The sequence below is a fragment of the Gouania willdenowi genome, chromosome 22 (assembly GCF_900634775.1).
Source record: "Gouania willdenowi chromosome 22, fGouWil2.1, whole genome shotgun sequence".
Classification (NCBI taxonomy): Eukaryota; Metazoa; Chordata; class Actinopteri; order Blenniiformes; family Gobiesocidae; genus Gouania; species Gouania willdenowi.
Genome location: NC_041065.1, coordinates 12538042 through 12554437, shown reverse-complemented (window position 1 = coordinate 12554437; position 16396 = coordinate 12538042). Strand labels below are relative to the sequence as shown.

The 16396-nt window shown below is 36.3% G+C and overlaps 1 protein-coding gene across 1 annotated transcript in view; it reads right to left on the bottom strand.

Annotated features, from left to right (window-relative positions):
• Positions 1-567: 567 nt before the first annotated feature.
• LOC114456784 (uncharacterized protein C14orf132) overlaps positions 568-16396 on the bottom strand; it is a 67723-nt gene continuing 51894 nt past the window's right edge. The window contains exon 2 of the mRNA XM_028438768.1: positions 568-2237. Coding sequence (XP_028294569.1) covers positions 1995-2237 — 243 coding nt within the window. The 3' untranslated portion in view covers positions 568-1994. The remainder of the gene's footprint in view (positions 2238-16396) is intronic.

Here is a 16396-nt window from a genome sequence, read left to right as displayed (position 1 = left end):
TTGTAGTAAAACAATGGCAAACACAAAAAAAATCCAAATATGGAGGAAATTGAGTGTCTTGCGGAGTGAGGTGAAATCTTAGGGAATAAGGGGAACAAATTAGAACAAAAACGTTTTGAAGCAAATCACTGACCTCCAACAAACTGATTCTGTGATAGACCCCGAGTAAACAAAGACAACCAATTTGCAATAATAGACCATTTTTAATGATAGCTCACTGATATCTTTACAAAAGGAGCCATGTGTATGTGGTTTACGATACATCTTAATATTTCTACATCAACCATTTATTAAAAAATAAAAAGCCTTGAAAAGTCCTTCCTAGAACAATGTAAAATTTCTCTTTACACAGTACAGTAGGTACTATATGTAGGATTGGTTTAGATTGACACTTGAACGGATATGTTGTTTACTAAGCATATGATAGGCTAAACATTTACTAGTTTTGCTTTATTAAACTCAGGAAAATGTCTCACTGAGCAACATTTTTTTGTACATTTAAAGCCTAAACAAAGTTAAGAAGTATAACTTTTTAACGATTTTAAACTTACATTTCCAAATTCACTCCTTTTTTAATTTTTTCTCCAAAGACAAAATAGCACATTTAAACGGTTCAAACAAAGCCCAGGCATCAATCTGCCTCCTTTAAACAAGGATCCCATCCAACCAGCCAACCAGCTGCTGGATCTCTGTTTACTGCACTACATAGTTTCATGATCCAAGCACTGAGAGCATCTTTGGCTGTGGGTTTCTGGGGAAAAATACCAAATCCCAGTCAGTACAAGAACCAGTTGCCATGGAGACTGTTGCCTCCAGCATCCACAGTAACATAAAACTAATCAACAGAGAGGGGGCAATTTATAGCAGGATATGATCTTAAGAAGAAAAAAAAAAAAGAACTAGCTACCATCCCCGTCCTGACTTTAGTCTACTTTATCACTTTCATCTCAGTGTTTCATCACTAATATCTGTTCCACATCTGTTTACAAAAGTCTGTGATATTGGAGAACTTCTGGGGCTGATTGTGTCTTCTCACTGAGTGATGATATCATTTGAAACGCTGCTTTTATCACGATAAATTAAACCAGCGATGAAAGCAGAAACTGAAGGAGAGGGGTGTTTATATGTGTTGTGCTTCTAATTCTTACCTATTACGGTGTAAATTGTTTCCTTATATAACTATACAGACCAAGACTACAATAAAGTTCTCTAACAAGATTAGCTATTAATGTACATATTTAACCAAACAGATGGTATTACAAACCAGAAAACCACCATTATTAATGCCATTATAAGTAGGTCAAAGGTCGTTTATTACCCTTTGTGCCAAGTTTTTATTGAAATCAGTTTCTAGTAAATCTGTTTCAGGACAGACTACAGACACCAAGGATCACTGTCAATTCTTCATAGTTGTATCTACATTAATAAGCTCTAATCTCTCACAACTTTCCACAGCTTAATATAGAAATGATAGCAGTACTTTCTGAATCTTTTAGCATTCTACAACTACATTCTGTCGCATAATTAAGCTGTACCGCTCTAAATTGCAAAGCAACTATCTGGTGAATGTTTTCGACACACCGCTTCAACCTGAATCTCAAGCTCCATTTATTCTCTACTCTCTGCTCGACATTACAAAGGAGGGGGTGCTGGGAGCGAAAAACACAGAAACAAAGTTAAGCTAAAAATGTTCCTTTGATTAGCAGTTTTCTGTAATAGTCTGACTACAGAACTGAGGTGCACAAAAAGCCTCTGTAGTGTTTGAAAGTACTCGCTGCTATAAGGGGAAAATGACAGAAACAAAGTAGTCCATATGTCATTGTTGAGTATCCAAAGTGTGACACCCCCAGGAGCCTGAGCTGAGCAAAACACCAAATGCGATTGTGGGGGAAAAGGAGAAGAGAGACAAAGATAGAAGGAGTGTATCCATCAAAGATCCGGAAAAAAAACAAGGACGTGTGAGTGTGTAATTTGTCTCTGTGAGTATGTGTTCATCAGAAAGTGCAGGCGTAAACAATGCCCACCACCACAATGTTTCCGATAGTGGCTACAATGGCAATCCAGAGCCAGATGGCATCGCTGGACATTGATTGCTGCTCTTCCGGCTGGCCGTGAACGGCGGCGGCGGCCGCGGCTGCAGCAGCGTGGACACTGGCCGAGGAGTTGAAGAGCGAGTGCTCACCACTGTAGTCGTCATTGGGTGAGGAGTCCATAAACGCGCCCGTCATAACGGGGATCTGAAATGAGAAAGGAAACTTATGTTGGACCTCATGATGTAAAGAAATTGATATATAATGCAATAATAGAAAGGATAAAATAATTTTAGAGACTAAGCTCATCCCTTTATCTGGTTTTCTTTGAGGCCAAACTGTTTTTAAAGGTCCAGTATTATGCTATTTTTCGCTCACCTCTAATTGTTCTAAGAACCCCAACAACATAGTTTATTTTCCCAAACTCGCCTATTTTCTGGAGTTTTAGCCCTCTGAAAAGTTACTTTTATGATGCTTCTAAAAACAGGCTGTTTTTATGCACATGCACACGCTAGTCCTAACCGTAAATCATTAACAGTCTTCCTTCTCCTCCTCACCTCACAGAAATAGTCCATTGAAGAGAATAGTGGATTGTTTTGTCCAACCGCTGCGTCGCATTGGGTCACAAATACGTCAGATCATCCCATAAAAGCGATACAAGGCGGTACATCGGCTACCAAAAATGGAACTGATTGTCATCTCTCACGCTGCGCCGCAGGGAAGTAAACTTTCAACTATCAGCTGAGTCAGCTGTTTCAAACATGAGCTGCTACGCTGCTTTCTTGTCCTTCTCACCTCTAATGATCACAGGAATAGTCCATTGTTTTGTCCAACCGCTGCGTCACAATGGGTCACAAACATGTCAGATCATCCCATAAAGGTGATATAAGGTGGTATAAGGGCTACTAAAAGTTAAACTGATTGTGAGCGCTCGGTTTATCTACATACTGGATTATCTATATACTAAATATATTAACTGTGATATAAACTGTAATATCTACCTGCCTTCGCTATGTTTGTTTTTCCTGTGAGGAAGTTTGGGAGGGAGGAGCCAGGATTGTCAGGAGGAGGAGTTTCCATGTTGTGACATCACAAAGCGAGAAGAATCCAACTCGGCTGTTTGGAGCTGACTTTTTACAAAATGTGGAATAGCAAGGGAAGGCGGAATGAGATGAGACCAGTCAATTTTAGTGAAGGTAGGTTCAAGATCAAGGTCACAAAAAATATCAAAAATATCAAAATTCCAGATTTTAAGCATGGGGCAACATTTCTAAAATTCATATCCCGTCAGATCTTCATTGATTTGTTCACAATTTTGCGGGATGATGTAAGGCTATGACATGCAACATCTGACCAAAAATCCGGATCCGATCCAGATTGCTGACTCAGCGATTTTTTGAAATTAACATTGGAAAGCTCATTTCCGATACAGTTTAAATAACTTTTGATTTCATTAAAATTTGGTGGATTGATGTTGGGTTGTGACCGCTATCAAAATGTCAAGTTTTGTATGGATCTAATCCAGAACGTTGATTTGGCAGCAGGTTGAAGTTTGTAGATATTGCCAGGATATCTTCATTCCACTAAAGTCAATCACAAGATACAGTTTGGTCAAGATCTGGATCCTGATCCAGGTTTGATAGTTAAAAAAACATCTTTGAAAGTAATTTCTACTGTTGTTTGTGGATTAAAGGCTATCAAAGAAGAGTTCCGACATTCACCTACAACGAAAGCTCAAGTGTTTGTCATGCCATCTGCAGCTTCTGACACATGCCAAATTGGGCGTTTTTTCTAACAAAAAACTCTTTAAACATAAATCACAATCAAAAATATATATAACAAGACTGAAAAAGGTAGAAGCAAAACTGCTTATATGCCCAACTTCAAAAACTATAAACAAAAAGAAACAAAAAGAAAATCCAATAATAGAAAAGAGAAAATAACTTTAGAGACTAAACTCATCAGGTTTTCTTTGGGCCAATCTGTTTTTAAACTAAACTTTCTGCTGCTACATTTCACAGGTTTGGCTTTACAGATCTTTGGCTAATGTCTCTTGGTACCGTTGAGCAGAAAAGTACTGATATATCCTACCTAAGTAGAAGTACTGTTACATTTTTAAATTGTACTCAAGTACAAGTAAAAAGTAGCTTAATTAAATAGTACTCAAAGTAAAAATTGCTAGTTATTTTCACCTTTTAGTTATAAATCTTGCCACGGTTCCCTTGCATGAAGTAAACATCTCTCGTATAAACTTAAAAAAAGACATTAACATGATCTTGCACAATTGGAAATTAACATATTTTCCACAAAGGCATCTGCGTAAAATTGAGAATTGTCAAAATGTACTGTACGGCATATTTTTATTGCGAAATTCTACATATTAGGGGAATGCTATTGTGTATTTATTTATTCATTGTTTAAGGGATTAATTTTCAGTGTATTAATCTCATTTGTGTATATGTATCAATATGCCCATTGCAAGGGGAATGTACTCGTGGGATAAAAAGGGCTGGACTGTACTCACTAATCACACATGAATGAAAAATTAATCACACAAAAAAAAAAAAAAGAATTGCCAAAATGTACAATTCTTTTAAAAACATAATAACACCAATAACAGATATTTCGTCATCATGGGTTACATGGTTCTTGTAGAATCTTGTGGCCTTTTTTTTACATTTTGTTTATTTTGTTATTTTTTGTAGTTTCACAATGTCTGTTGATAATTTTTAAACAAAAAATAATAATCTACTCAGTAATGGTTGGGTGTAAAATATAACTAACTTTACTTCTTTTAAAACATACTTAAGCACAAGTAACTGATTTATAAATATGCAAAAAAAAGTACAAGTACCCATAAAAGCAGCTCAATTACAGTAACGTGAGTACTTGTATTACTTTTACCTCTGCCGTTGAGTAGCAATACCGATTCACAGGTACAGGAGTATTGGTTCAAATATGAAAGGTACTCATCCCTAAATGTCTCTACAACTACAAAAACACTGTATGTAATGTATAAACAAAAGGACAATCCATTTTAGCAAGTCCACAGGCCACATATTAGGCCACTGACCTCCTTTAGCTTTTGTTTAGCATTTCTGATTTTGTGGAATCCTTGTTTTTTTTATTATTTAGTTGCTAGTTTCATTAAAATAAACGACATATTTGTGATGAGTGCCTTGAAATGACTTGAAATGTATTTGCTGCTTCATAAGTAAAGTTTAATTGGATTAAAAATAATTAAAAACCAGTTTAACCGTGTCTGTACTTCATTTATTTGATGGATTTCACAACTATTGAGTCTGAAGGAGCTTTTAGAGATCAGACACAATCATCTATTCAAACTTGTATGCAAGAAATAAATCAAAGCATTGATGACATTTCTATGCAAGACAATGTATCATTATTTTTCTCAGCTCGAGAACTGCTGCCATAGAGAAGCTCCACTTTAGGGACTCAAATGTATGATTTGTATGAATACATTTTTATTAAATTGGGCTGCAAATTAAAAAAAAAGTAACTAAATAAATAAAGGTAAAAACCTTTATTAAGATCGCCACCAGTCAATTAGAAGCGATATAAGCTATATCAACACAAATCTGACATGAAGACCAAACCACTAATGCTGCGTTCAAACCAATCACGTTTCGGGCGTCAAAACCGTGCCTCACGCCCGTAGTTGGACACTTGTGCTCATTGAATCAGACGCTTGTCACCTGCATCGAAGACGCTCTGGATGTGTCCAAACAAGTTGGGAAAAGAGCGCGTTAAAGGGAAGGGCTTTTCTGTTGCCGGTTGTGTTCATACAATGGATGATATTGTGGTGATCAGTTACGTTCATAATTCACCCAGTGACTGTGAAGTAGTGGGGAACATTATTGTGTTGAGAAGGCGGTGTTTGTGGTCGGATGTATTTTGGTGTGACTCAGTGTGTGCACTGTGATGTTAGAGGGCTATAGAGAAGTGTGGTTGAATGGAGAATAAAGTTTGGAGTTCCTTGCTGAACACGCTGCCTCCGACTCCCGTTCGTCGGCTCTACATTATTGAAATAGTGGCTTGGCTTTATTCGCGCCTCAGCGTCATTTCTGGATTCACCAGAGCTGCGCTCGGACGAGAATCGCTTTCAGCACTACTTCCGTCTCTCCCGTGCCCAGTTTGACGACCAGTTGACCCACATCGGCGTTCGCATTTCCCACCAGGGCCCCAACAACGGGTACTCTATTTCAGCAGAAGAGCACCTGTCCATCTGTCTCTATTAGTGCTTTTTTTTTCATTATTCTGAATACGTCAAGGTTGGGGGATGCTCCCGATTGGTCGGTGCGCCGCGATATGCCCCAAATTTCAACAATCCCACTCTAACGTCGGCCGCTGGACCTCTGACGCTCCCTAGAAGTGCGTCCACCATGTATTTTCTATCTAAACCTGATGCTGTTTTAACGCTTTGGACGCGTTTGGTGTGAATGCCCCATTAGTCCACATACCATAAGGGCCACATGCTGGTTTACACAACAATGAGACATAACTAATATGCTGGACTATTTATTCATAGTCTATAACCTCAAGGTTATATTAGATTTGAAAAAACTGTTGTTGACTATTTGGCGACTTATGTTTAAATATCGTAAAACAAGCAAAGTGCAAAAAACAAATGGTACGCTAATAAATAAATAAATAAAAATTAAACAATAAATCATACTTTGTAGGTATAGAGATTTATCAATTCAACAATTTAGCTGGTATTTCCTCATTTAATAACTTTGTCAAAACATGAAAGACAACAGTATTGCATGCAAGCCACCATACTTTACTCGTGACAGAGAAAGGAAAACATTCATTTTGCTTTAAAAAATAAGTTTTGCAAACTATTGACCACTAATTTTGCAGTCGACTCTTTTTAAAGGGCAAATAACACAATTTTTCATGTTGATGCTAAATGCAAGAACACACCATAAATAGTGGGTCCACAAAACGTTTTACAATATTACGCCTGTCTTGACTTTAAATTTGACCTTTGGCGAATTTCTGTTCTGCCTTTCAGAGAATGACCATATATGCGTCTGTGAGGCGTTCTTTTAACTCCTGCAAGGAACCTGTGGAGTTAGATAGCATCATCAATAACATCATTACACAAACTCCTCTCAATGCTGTATACTGTGTAGCAATTAATTGTAAGAAGACTTCTGCCAATGGAGCTTCGCGTAAATAAGGAAAATTAAGGAAACTGACACGTGTTGTGATGGTCCCAACAAAATGACATCTTTGAACGCCACAGAAGCCTGAGTCCTTAATACCTTTAATATAACCTATAAAAATATATTTATACTATACAGTATTTTTCATTCTGCCTTCTTGAGCTTGAGCCCAATGTCGGGCTGTCTACAACCTCATCATATTTGGTTCATATTGACTGATGCAGAGTGAACCCCTAAAGTGGAATATCTATCTGCAACCGCATGTTCAAATTCACTCACACCTGAGCATGAAAGGTAACCATTTCTGAAGTTCACTTTTCCAGAAATCCACCTTTCGTGCTCTGCAGAAGTGAAAATGACGATAGTAAATAAATATTATGGCCAAACCAAGCATCCTTTGGCATTTGTATTACTGGATGTCAGCATGATATTTTCACAGAATAAGAGGGTGCCCTGTAAAGAATAAAAGGTTGACTTTACTTTAAAAAAGATATTGAAACTAGTTGCCTTAAAAACAAATTTATGTTCACTTAGAATTACATTTGATAAACTGATACATTAATCAAATGTAATTGAAAAACGTACACATACATTAAAAGTTAATCAAATTTCATTGATCAAAGTCAACATAAATTACTATTTTTTAAGGCAAAGAGTTTAAGGTTGACTATGTTGATGAATCAATCAATGAATCAATTTTAATACCTCTTGTAGAGTAAAGATGTATAAAAGCTGTATTCAACTAAAATCAAGAAAGGACAAAACAATAGTTGACTATCTCTATTAACATGTTAATATTGGTGCATTACCCAATAATAATGCAACATCATACAACCTGGAAACTTCAAGTAAAGTTGATAGTTCAAGATCTAGCAACAATAAGTTTACCTCAATTGAAACAAACCACTTTACCTCTGCTGTAAGAACGACCTTTCCTCTGCACACTATCCTATAACATGTCATGTAGTCCCTTCTTTTGGTCATGCATTAAGAAGTTTAAGTGCTATATTAAGAAGAAATGAGATGCTGCTGCTCACGACATCATTAGTAAGTGGTAGCAACACAGGCGTGATGGAACTATACCTTCTCTCACACAGTGCAGAACGAGTGGGCGTCTTTGCATGTGTGTATCGAAAAGAAATGCCTGATTAACAGCATAAATATTTCAGATATGGTGAGAATGAAGTGATTTGTTTCTCAGGACAATCGGAGCATTGTGAAAGGTAAAAGCGTGTGTATGTGTGTGCGTGTGTGTGTGCGTATTCAGGGGTTTGTATTGAATTTCGTTTGAATTTTTATTTCGGCACCTAACCCTCATAACAAAAGAAAACAAGGTTCTCTAGACATCACACACAAAAAATGTTATATTACTATTTTCTAATATGCATTCAATATATATACTGCACAAGTTTTATATATACAGTTTCTACATGCACATCAAACATATACATACCCATTAATATTATGTACATGACATAATATTAATATTATACTATTTCATACCTACGACACAATTTTCATCGAATAAATTTAGTGTAAGTAAGTAAATACATTTTATTTATAAAGGTCTTTTTACAGATAAAAAATCACAAAGTGCTGTACAAACATTTCAGTTACACCCCGTCCAAAGAAAGACAATCACATATAACAAGGGAGGACAAGATCGGGAGAACAGTGGGTCGCCATGGGCACGTGAGGCACCCCGTATTTAGATGAAAAATGGGAGAACAACAGGAGGAGAGGTGAGGGGAAAAAGCAGGTTCTAAACTGATTTCCCTATTAGGGAGGAAAGTATAAAACTAGGAAAAAACCTCCTCGGCGTACATGCACTAAAAGCAGAACACAGTCACAAAACTCGAGAACATAACACGGGGGCAGGGGATGGGGGGAAGGGTTATTGTGGCAATATATAAATTAATAAAAATCTTTTATTATGTTTATTACGTATTATATTTTACACCATTATATACATATTATATATTATTGCTGTCCTAGGTAAAGTTGTTGCTCTTCTTTCTTATACTTACTAATGATATATGTCTTGAAAAGCTTTTTATTTCATCCTTTAGGCCAGTGTTTCTCAAATGGGGGTAAATGTACCCCTAGGGGTATGTGATGGTACTTCACAGGGTTCTTGAAAGAGAGAGTGGAAAATTGTTTTTCAATTTTGGGGTTGGGACCCCATGTGGGGTCACCTGAAATTTCAGAAAAATGTAAATAGATTTAATTTATTAAAAAAACGACACAATCTTAAACAACTGTATTTCTATACTTTCACTTTGTGAATGTAGTTCAACTAAAATGCAGTAAAAATAAATAAATATTGTGATATCAAAATGTGGTCACGATCCAAAAAAGGTTGGGAACCACTGCACTAAATACTGCTTCTTTTGGACTTCTTTACTAAATGAGATTATTTAAAATGTTTGTTATCGCTCGTTCATTCCGTCATTACGCTCAATAGTTCTTTTTAAATAGTTTTCTAACCAAATGCTGTAGTCGGACAAAGGGGGTACTTGGATTCAGAAGTAAGAGAAAAGGGGGTACTTGAGCCAAAAACGTTTAAGAAACAATGCTTTAGGCCAGCAATTCTCAACTGGTGGGTGGGACCCAAAAGTAGGTTGCGGAGCTGTACTGGGTGGGTCGTGGACAGCTGGTCAAACATAAATAAGTACTTAATGCTTTTCATGTTGGACTTGTCTTTTATTTAGAAATAAACTTTTCTTTTGCAGACTTGAAAATATATAGATTTTTTTAAGAAAAAAAAAAAGATTATATATGTGTGTTTTTAACAGCTATTTTTTAAAAAACAAAATTTGGTTGGTTGAATTCAAAAAAGTGGGTCGTGACTAAATGTCCGTGGCAAAATGTGGGTCCCAGTGCGAGACCAGTTGAGAACCCCTGCTTTAGGCAGTTTCATGATGTAACCCCTGCTATTGTTATACTCATTTTTCAGTCTTGTCCTAGCATATTGTATCTTGAAATGTAGATTTCCTCTTAAATTATATTCCCCTTCTCTCTCTAAAAATCTTTTCTGCAACCCTTGTGGAAGTGAACCTTTACTTGCTTTACTGGTTTGTTGGTTAGACATCAGCAAACTGTGGCGGAGACGTTAAAATAACAATGATCACATACCTCTGAGGGATGCTGAGAGGTCATATATGCAGGAATTCTCTTTTGCCAGCTCATTTGCTCACCTTCATCCCTCTCACAGCCTCCCCCAACTCTCTCATAAACACAGGATAAGGCACGAAGACATTATTACACACACACACACACGCTGATGTTCTTCACACTGTGGGGGAAACACTGTTTCAGATGCGTTCTGCTGCTCTCCATTCATTGGCCTCTGGTGGTGAATAATGACATGACACATCCTGTGGAGCGCTGGCTGTTCACATGAGCATGATGGAGGCAGACAGGCGTGCATGGGGTCCAGTAACCTGAGTCCCCTGTAGCCCGCCTGTGCAGTGTGCACACCCCCCCCCCCCGCCCCACCACCACCACCACCACCAATCTGCTAGGCTGATTTCTCTAGCTATTCCATGTCATGCATATCTCATCCGTAATATTTGTTTGCATACAACGAGCGCATCAACTGTAGCAATTAGCTTTAGCTGGAGCCAGGGAGCAATATTCACTAAAGATATTGTTTTCAGCAGAGTACATCTAAAACATAAAAATCCACGCCGCCTTCTCTAATTAGAGAACGAGGGACTTCCCAGGACTTCAACACAATATCAATTAATTTGAAATCCAGGATTAAAGAACACACCAAAAAAACATAAACTTCTTCTTTTAACAAGGAAAATCCAATCCAAACGCCATATAGATTGAAAAAAGAACATTATGATCACATGTGATTCATTGAGAGTGACCGGGATATAGTCAGCCCACGGATAAATATGTACATTGGTTTTATGGTCACGATTCATGGTTTGGTTCTGATGGCCCGGGCCATTAGTGTTTCCACTGTTAAGTGTTTTAAGTACATTTTATAGAGATTACTTTAAACTTTTTTATTTTACTTTGGAGCAAAACAAAATCCATACACATACACATGGTTTATTGTATGATATAAAATAATTAGAGACATCCCGATACAACTTTTTCATTTCCGATAGGACACCGATATTGCAGCCTTGCGTATTGGTCGATACCGATATTGATCTGATATCAGCATGAATCACACATGCTTTTTTCTTTAATAAAAAAATTATGACTTATTTTGTAGTGTGGAATGTTAGAAAAGGCTTGATCAAGTGATGTCATGCAAACAGAGAACAATAGTCAGCAAACAGTAGGTATGAGAAAAACTGACTCATTTATTTTGAACCAATTGGTTACTTAATTTTTAATCTTCAACATAATATTACAGTATTTTACAATTGAATAAAATAAATAAAAAATGAATTTAAAAAAAAAAAAAAACGGAAAATATCCGATATTTGTTTTCAGGCTAACATCGGACCGATATCCAATATCGATATCGGATCGGGACACCCCTAAAAATAATCAAAACTTCATAAAATACATATAAAATAAAAACACTTCCAAAAGACAAGAGCTTAATCATTGCAGCCATTTACAAACTAGGGAAATATTAATTCCAAAAAAAAAAATAAATAAACAAAAATGCATTACTTTCCATAGATAAACCTGTAATAAACGCCAAACCGTAAAAACCACGGTTTACAAGTCAGTATTGAACCATTGATGCCGTAACAAACGGTTAAATAAATATTGAAAATTGTTGCGTGCCTAGTTACCACACATTAATTAGGCATTGATATGTTTTTTTGTAAACCGCCAACAAAATGTTTAATATATAACTGCCCAAAGAAATAAGCCAATTTGGCAGGATCATTTAAAGCACATGTATCAAACTCAAGGCCCAAGGGCCAAATCTGGCCCTTTGAGCATCCAATTTGGATCAACATGAATCATTGTGTAATTGAAACTCAACAATATTTGCATGGGATCACAGTTTTCCTGGTTCTAATTGGCTATCGCATGATGGCAGTCATTTTTTATGTTAAACTGTTGAAAACAATTCAAAATTCTTATTTTTTTTTTCTATTATTATTACACAACATTTTCCTTAAATAGAAACTGGTCACATATGTAGGAAATCTTAAGTGACTACCCTGTTGGGATCTGTAACTTATTGCTTGGATATTGTCTGTTTCTTACATATTTTGTATTTTATGTATTTGTACATAGTGCAAACCAGGGCACAATAATGTTGAAATTGCAAATTTCCTACATAAAATCTGTGGTCCTATTGAGATCACGCTGCTCTGTATTTGGCCCCTGAACTAAAATGAGTTTGACACTCCTGACTTAAAAAGACCAAACGTCAAAAAAGTATCTTTTTAAACCACAATAATGACCAGGTTAGCATCTAAAACACAGTACAGGAACTCTCAAGGAATCCAGCAAGTATCCTTTTTTTTTTTTTTTTTTTTTACTTTTACAATCAAAAAAATATATAAAGAAAAAAGAAAGTGTCTATTCGTACAGACAACCCCCGGTGCTATTGGTACATTTACCGAAGTACAAGTACGTAGCATCTTAGGGTTAGGTTTAGGGTTAGGGTTAGGTTTAGTCTTTGTTACGTGACCTAAACTGGCCAATGACTGACCTATCACGTGACCTAAACTAGCCAATGAGGGGGCGCATACGGCAACCGTATGGATAGCCACTCCCAATAAAATACACTCTCCAGTTTCAAAGATATACATCATATTCTGGTGCTGAGCCTTTCATCAACACATCCCAAAAACTGTGATTTCTAACATTGAAATCTGCTTTGAAAACCTCATCTCACCTCATCTAACTTTGCATCCTTCAGATTTATGATTTATTCACAAGTACTTCTTTGTCCATGGGAATGAGCTTTCTGCATAATTGAGGTAGTGTAGCAGGCAAAATGAACGCGACACTCAAAGAGTATGGGAACAATATTTCATTTGTACAGCTTGATTTAAATACTTGATCAGTCAGATTTACTATTTTTGGCAGAGATGGAGATTAATATGTAACAGATAAATCATTGTGATAACAATTGATTTATTGTAATTTTGTGTTTATTTCATAAATATTTTGTGTCTATTCCTAGTTGGGAATTCATCCCTTGCAGCAGTTCAATAGATAACAGAATAATGAAAAAAAAAAAACCTGTATATATATATATATATATATATATATATTTTTTTTTTTAATATAAAATGACAAAGGTTTGGTAAATGTTACTTAAAGTTATTATCTATTGATCAGAAGTTATTACTCTGTGCCTTTTATGCTTGTCGACTTTATCCGGATGTGACACACGTTGCAGTCTTTTGTTTTGAGCTGCTAGAAAACGAGCAGCTCTATTCCAGTTCCATGACGAAGATAATGATACCATTTGTCGTTATGTCTTTTATTCAGGCTTTTTTTTTTTTTTTTGCTCATTAGAGATTTCCATGGTGCTATTTATAACCGTTCAGTCAATTCAGACAATGTTTTGTTGTTTTTTATGCTTTTCAAACACATTTCAAACAACTCATTGCTTGTTTCCTAATGTACTAAGCAATTACATTGAGAAAAGTAACTAACACAAAAAAAATTACCACAATAAATGTAATAAATTAGATGAAAAGAAAAATAAATAAGTAACTTAACTGGTTAAAAAAATTAATAATTAAAGACAGCGTTGTTTTCTAAGCCTGTAGAGTGAAGAGAATCATTAAAATTAAAGTAATAGAAAGTAAAGTTTGTGGATAATTCAAAGCCAGCAGGGCGTTGTTTTCCAAAAGACATGCTGTCAGTGAATTTTTCAAGTGCGATTTCCATTCTCGGAGAAACGTGGACAAGCTGTGCAAACCCAAGTCAACTGGGGTGAATTATGAGCCTTTTTTTTTTCCTCCATCACCACACAAAATCACAGAAAAAAAGATTGATATTCCTTCAACAAACCTTTTCTAACATCTTCCATTTAGCATTTGCACACCCAGTGACAGCCTCTCGGACTTTCATATCTTTAAATGAAATAACTCAACTAGTTCAAGGTAGAAGTGACACAGTGGGTGAAAGCAAACAACCACAAACCCCCAAATCCACATGGTGGGATACACAGTGAAAATGTACAGCTCCACCTGCCCAGCTCTCACAGCTCTGATTTATCCGCCTCAGCTGTTCCCAGAGCTGTTCCATCCTACGCGGATGATCACAGTAATTGTGTGATGGAATGGGCTGTAATTGCCTCCTGTGGGATGTCACCACCGGTAAATGCTCAAGTGAAATTGGGTTGGCGCAGACAACACAACCACCCCCCCCCCCCCCCCCCCCCCCCCCCAAAAAAAAAAAAAAAAAGACTCAAGCAGGATTGTTTGATTTAAAACAACTGGTTTTTCTGCACTCGTTTACACTGAGTCCATTTATAACTAGAATATTTGTATTTCCTGAAGAAAATGCAAGTGAGGATGCAGGTGCTGGCCCACACCGCACAGTTAGCATAAGCATTATCTAGTAGGAATGTCCCGATGTAACTTTGATACCAATATTGCAGCCTTGCTTATCGGCCTAGACCGATATTGATCGGATACAATTTCAGCATGAATCATACATACTTTTTTTTTTTTTTTTTTTAATAATAAATAAAAATACTTATTTTGTAATGTGGAATGTTATTAAAGTCTTGATCAAACAGAGAACAATAGTCAGCAACAGTAGGTATGAGAAAAACTGACCCATTTATTATTAACCAATTGGTTACATACATTTTACCTTCAATATAATATCTACAGTATTCTACATTTGAATAAAGTAAATCAAAAAAAAAATCTGAATTTTGAATTCACTATCCGATATTCATTTTCAGGCTGATATCACACCAATATCCGATATCAATATGAAATCGGGACACTTTATTATCGAGCATTAGCAGAAATTAGCATTAGCATTATCTAGCATTAACATTAGCTAGCATTAGCCTAGCATTGACATTAGCCTAGCACTAACACTAACCTAACATTAGCATCTTTTCACGGGCCTGATCGTTTCGGATCCTTTCAACGGATGCTCAAAATGCGTCTCCATCCGGTCGGCCTATTTTACGGCAGTTTGTGTATTTAAAAGGCTGAAACTCTGACATTTCAAAAGAATTACAAATGTATGTTTTGAGTGAATTCCGATATATTTTCTGTTTGGTTTTTGATTGTCAATGTTGTGTATTGTGTTTTTTTCTTTAAATTAGCAATTAAAAACACCACAAAACAGTCATATTTAAATGTGTACTATTAGATTATTTAAGAAACGTCGTATGGTCAGTTTACGTTCAAATACCATATCCCAGCAGCTCAGTCGTAAGGATTGCGAGTGAAGGAAGTGACGTAAGTCTATACGCATACGTTGAAAGGACCTGAAACTATCAGGGCCGTGAAAGGATTGGGCACTGACACTAGTAATGGCATTAACCTAGCATTAGCACAAACCTAGCATTAACATTAGCCTAACAATAGCATTAACCTAGCATTACCTAAGCATTAACCTAGCAATAGCTGAACATTAGCAAAAATGTTGAAAAAGTTGGAAAAAATTGAATTGGGTTGAAGGTAGTAGCTGAACATGTTAAAGGTTGAAAGGTCAAAATCGGTTGAAGAATGGCTGGAGATGAAGGGCTTAAAAGTTGAAAAAGCGGAAATTTCCAATAGAAATTAATGGGAAAGAACAAATGTGAAAAATCAAAAAATCTAAAAGTTACAAATTTTAAAAGTAAAAGCATAAATCTCGGGAACTTTCTGAATTTTTTGATAACTTGTTAGTCAAAATCGGGCAAACGGCGTAGGAGGAGTTAGCAATGACGGAAGAAAACACGGATAACCACAAATAAGTGTTGTAAATTCAAGATTTAAATGCATTCATCATCAACTGTTGGGAACAATTACCCTCATCTATAGTCTCCATAATGTGCTAAATCCACCATGTCTTCTTGATGGAGTGTTACTGATGTGTTGTGATCACTTTATGCAGTTTTAAGCTACTGGTGAGCTCTGGACTGACAGAAAAATCAATGAAATAATTACTTGTGCATTTCAATTGATTCTTTCCAGCGTATTGCATCGTTGAGGAAGGTTACAGTGTATTTTTCTTGCTTAAGGCTGAATGTGCTCTCCTTTGGTTTGATGTTAT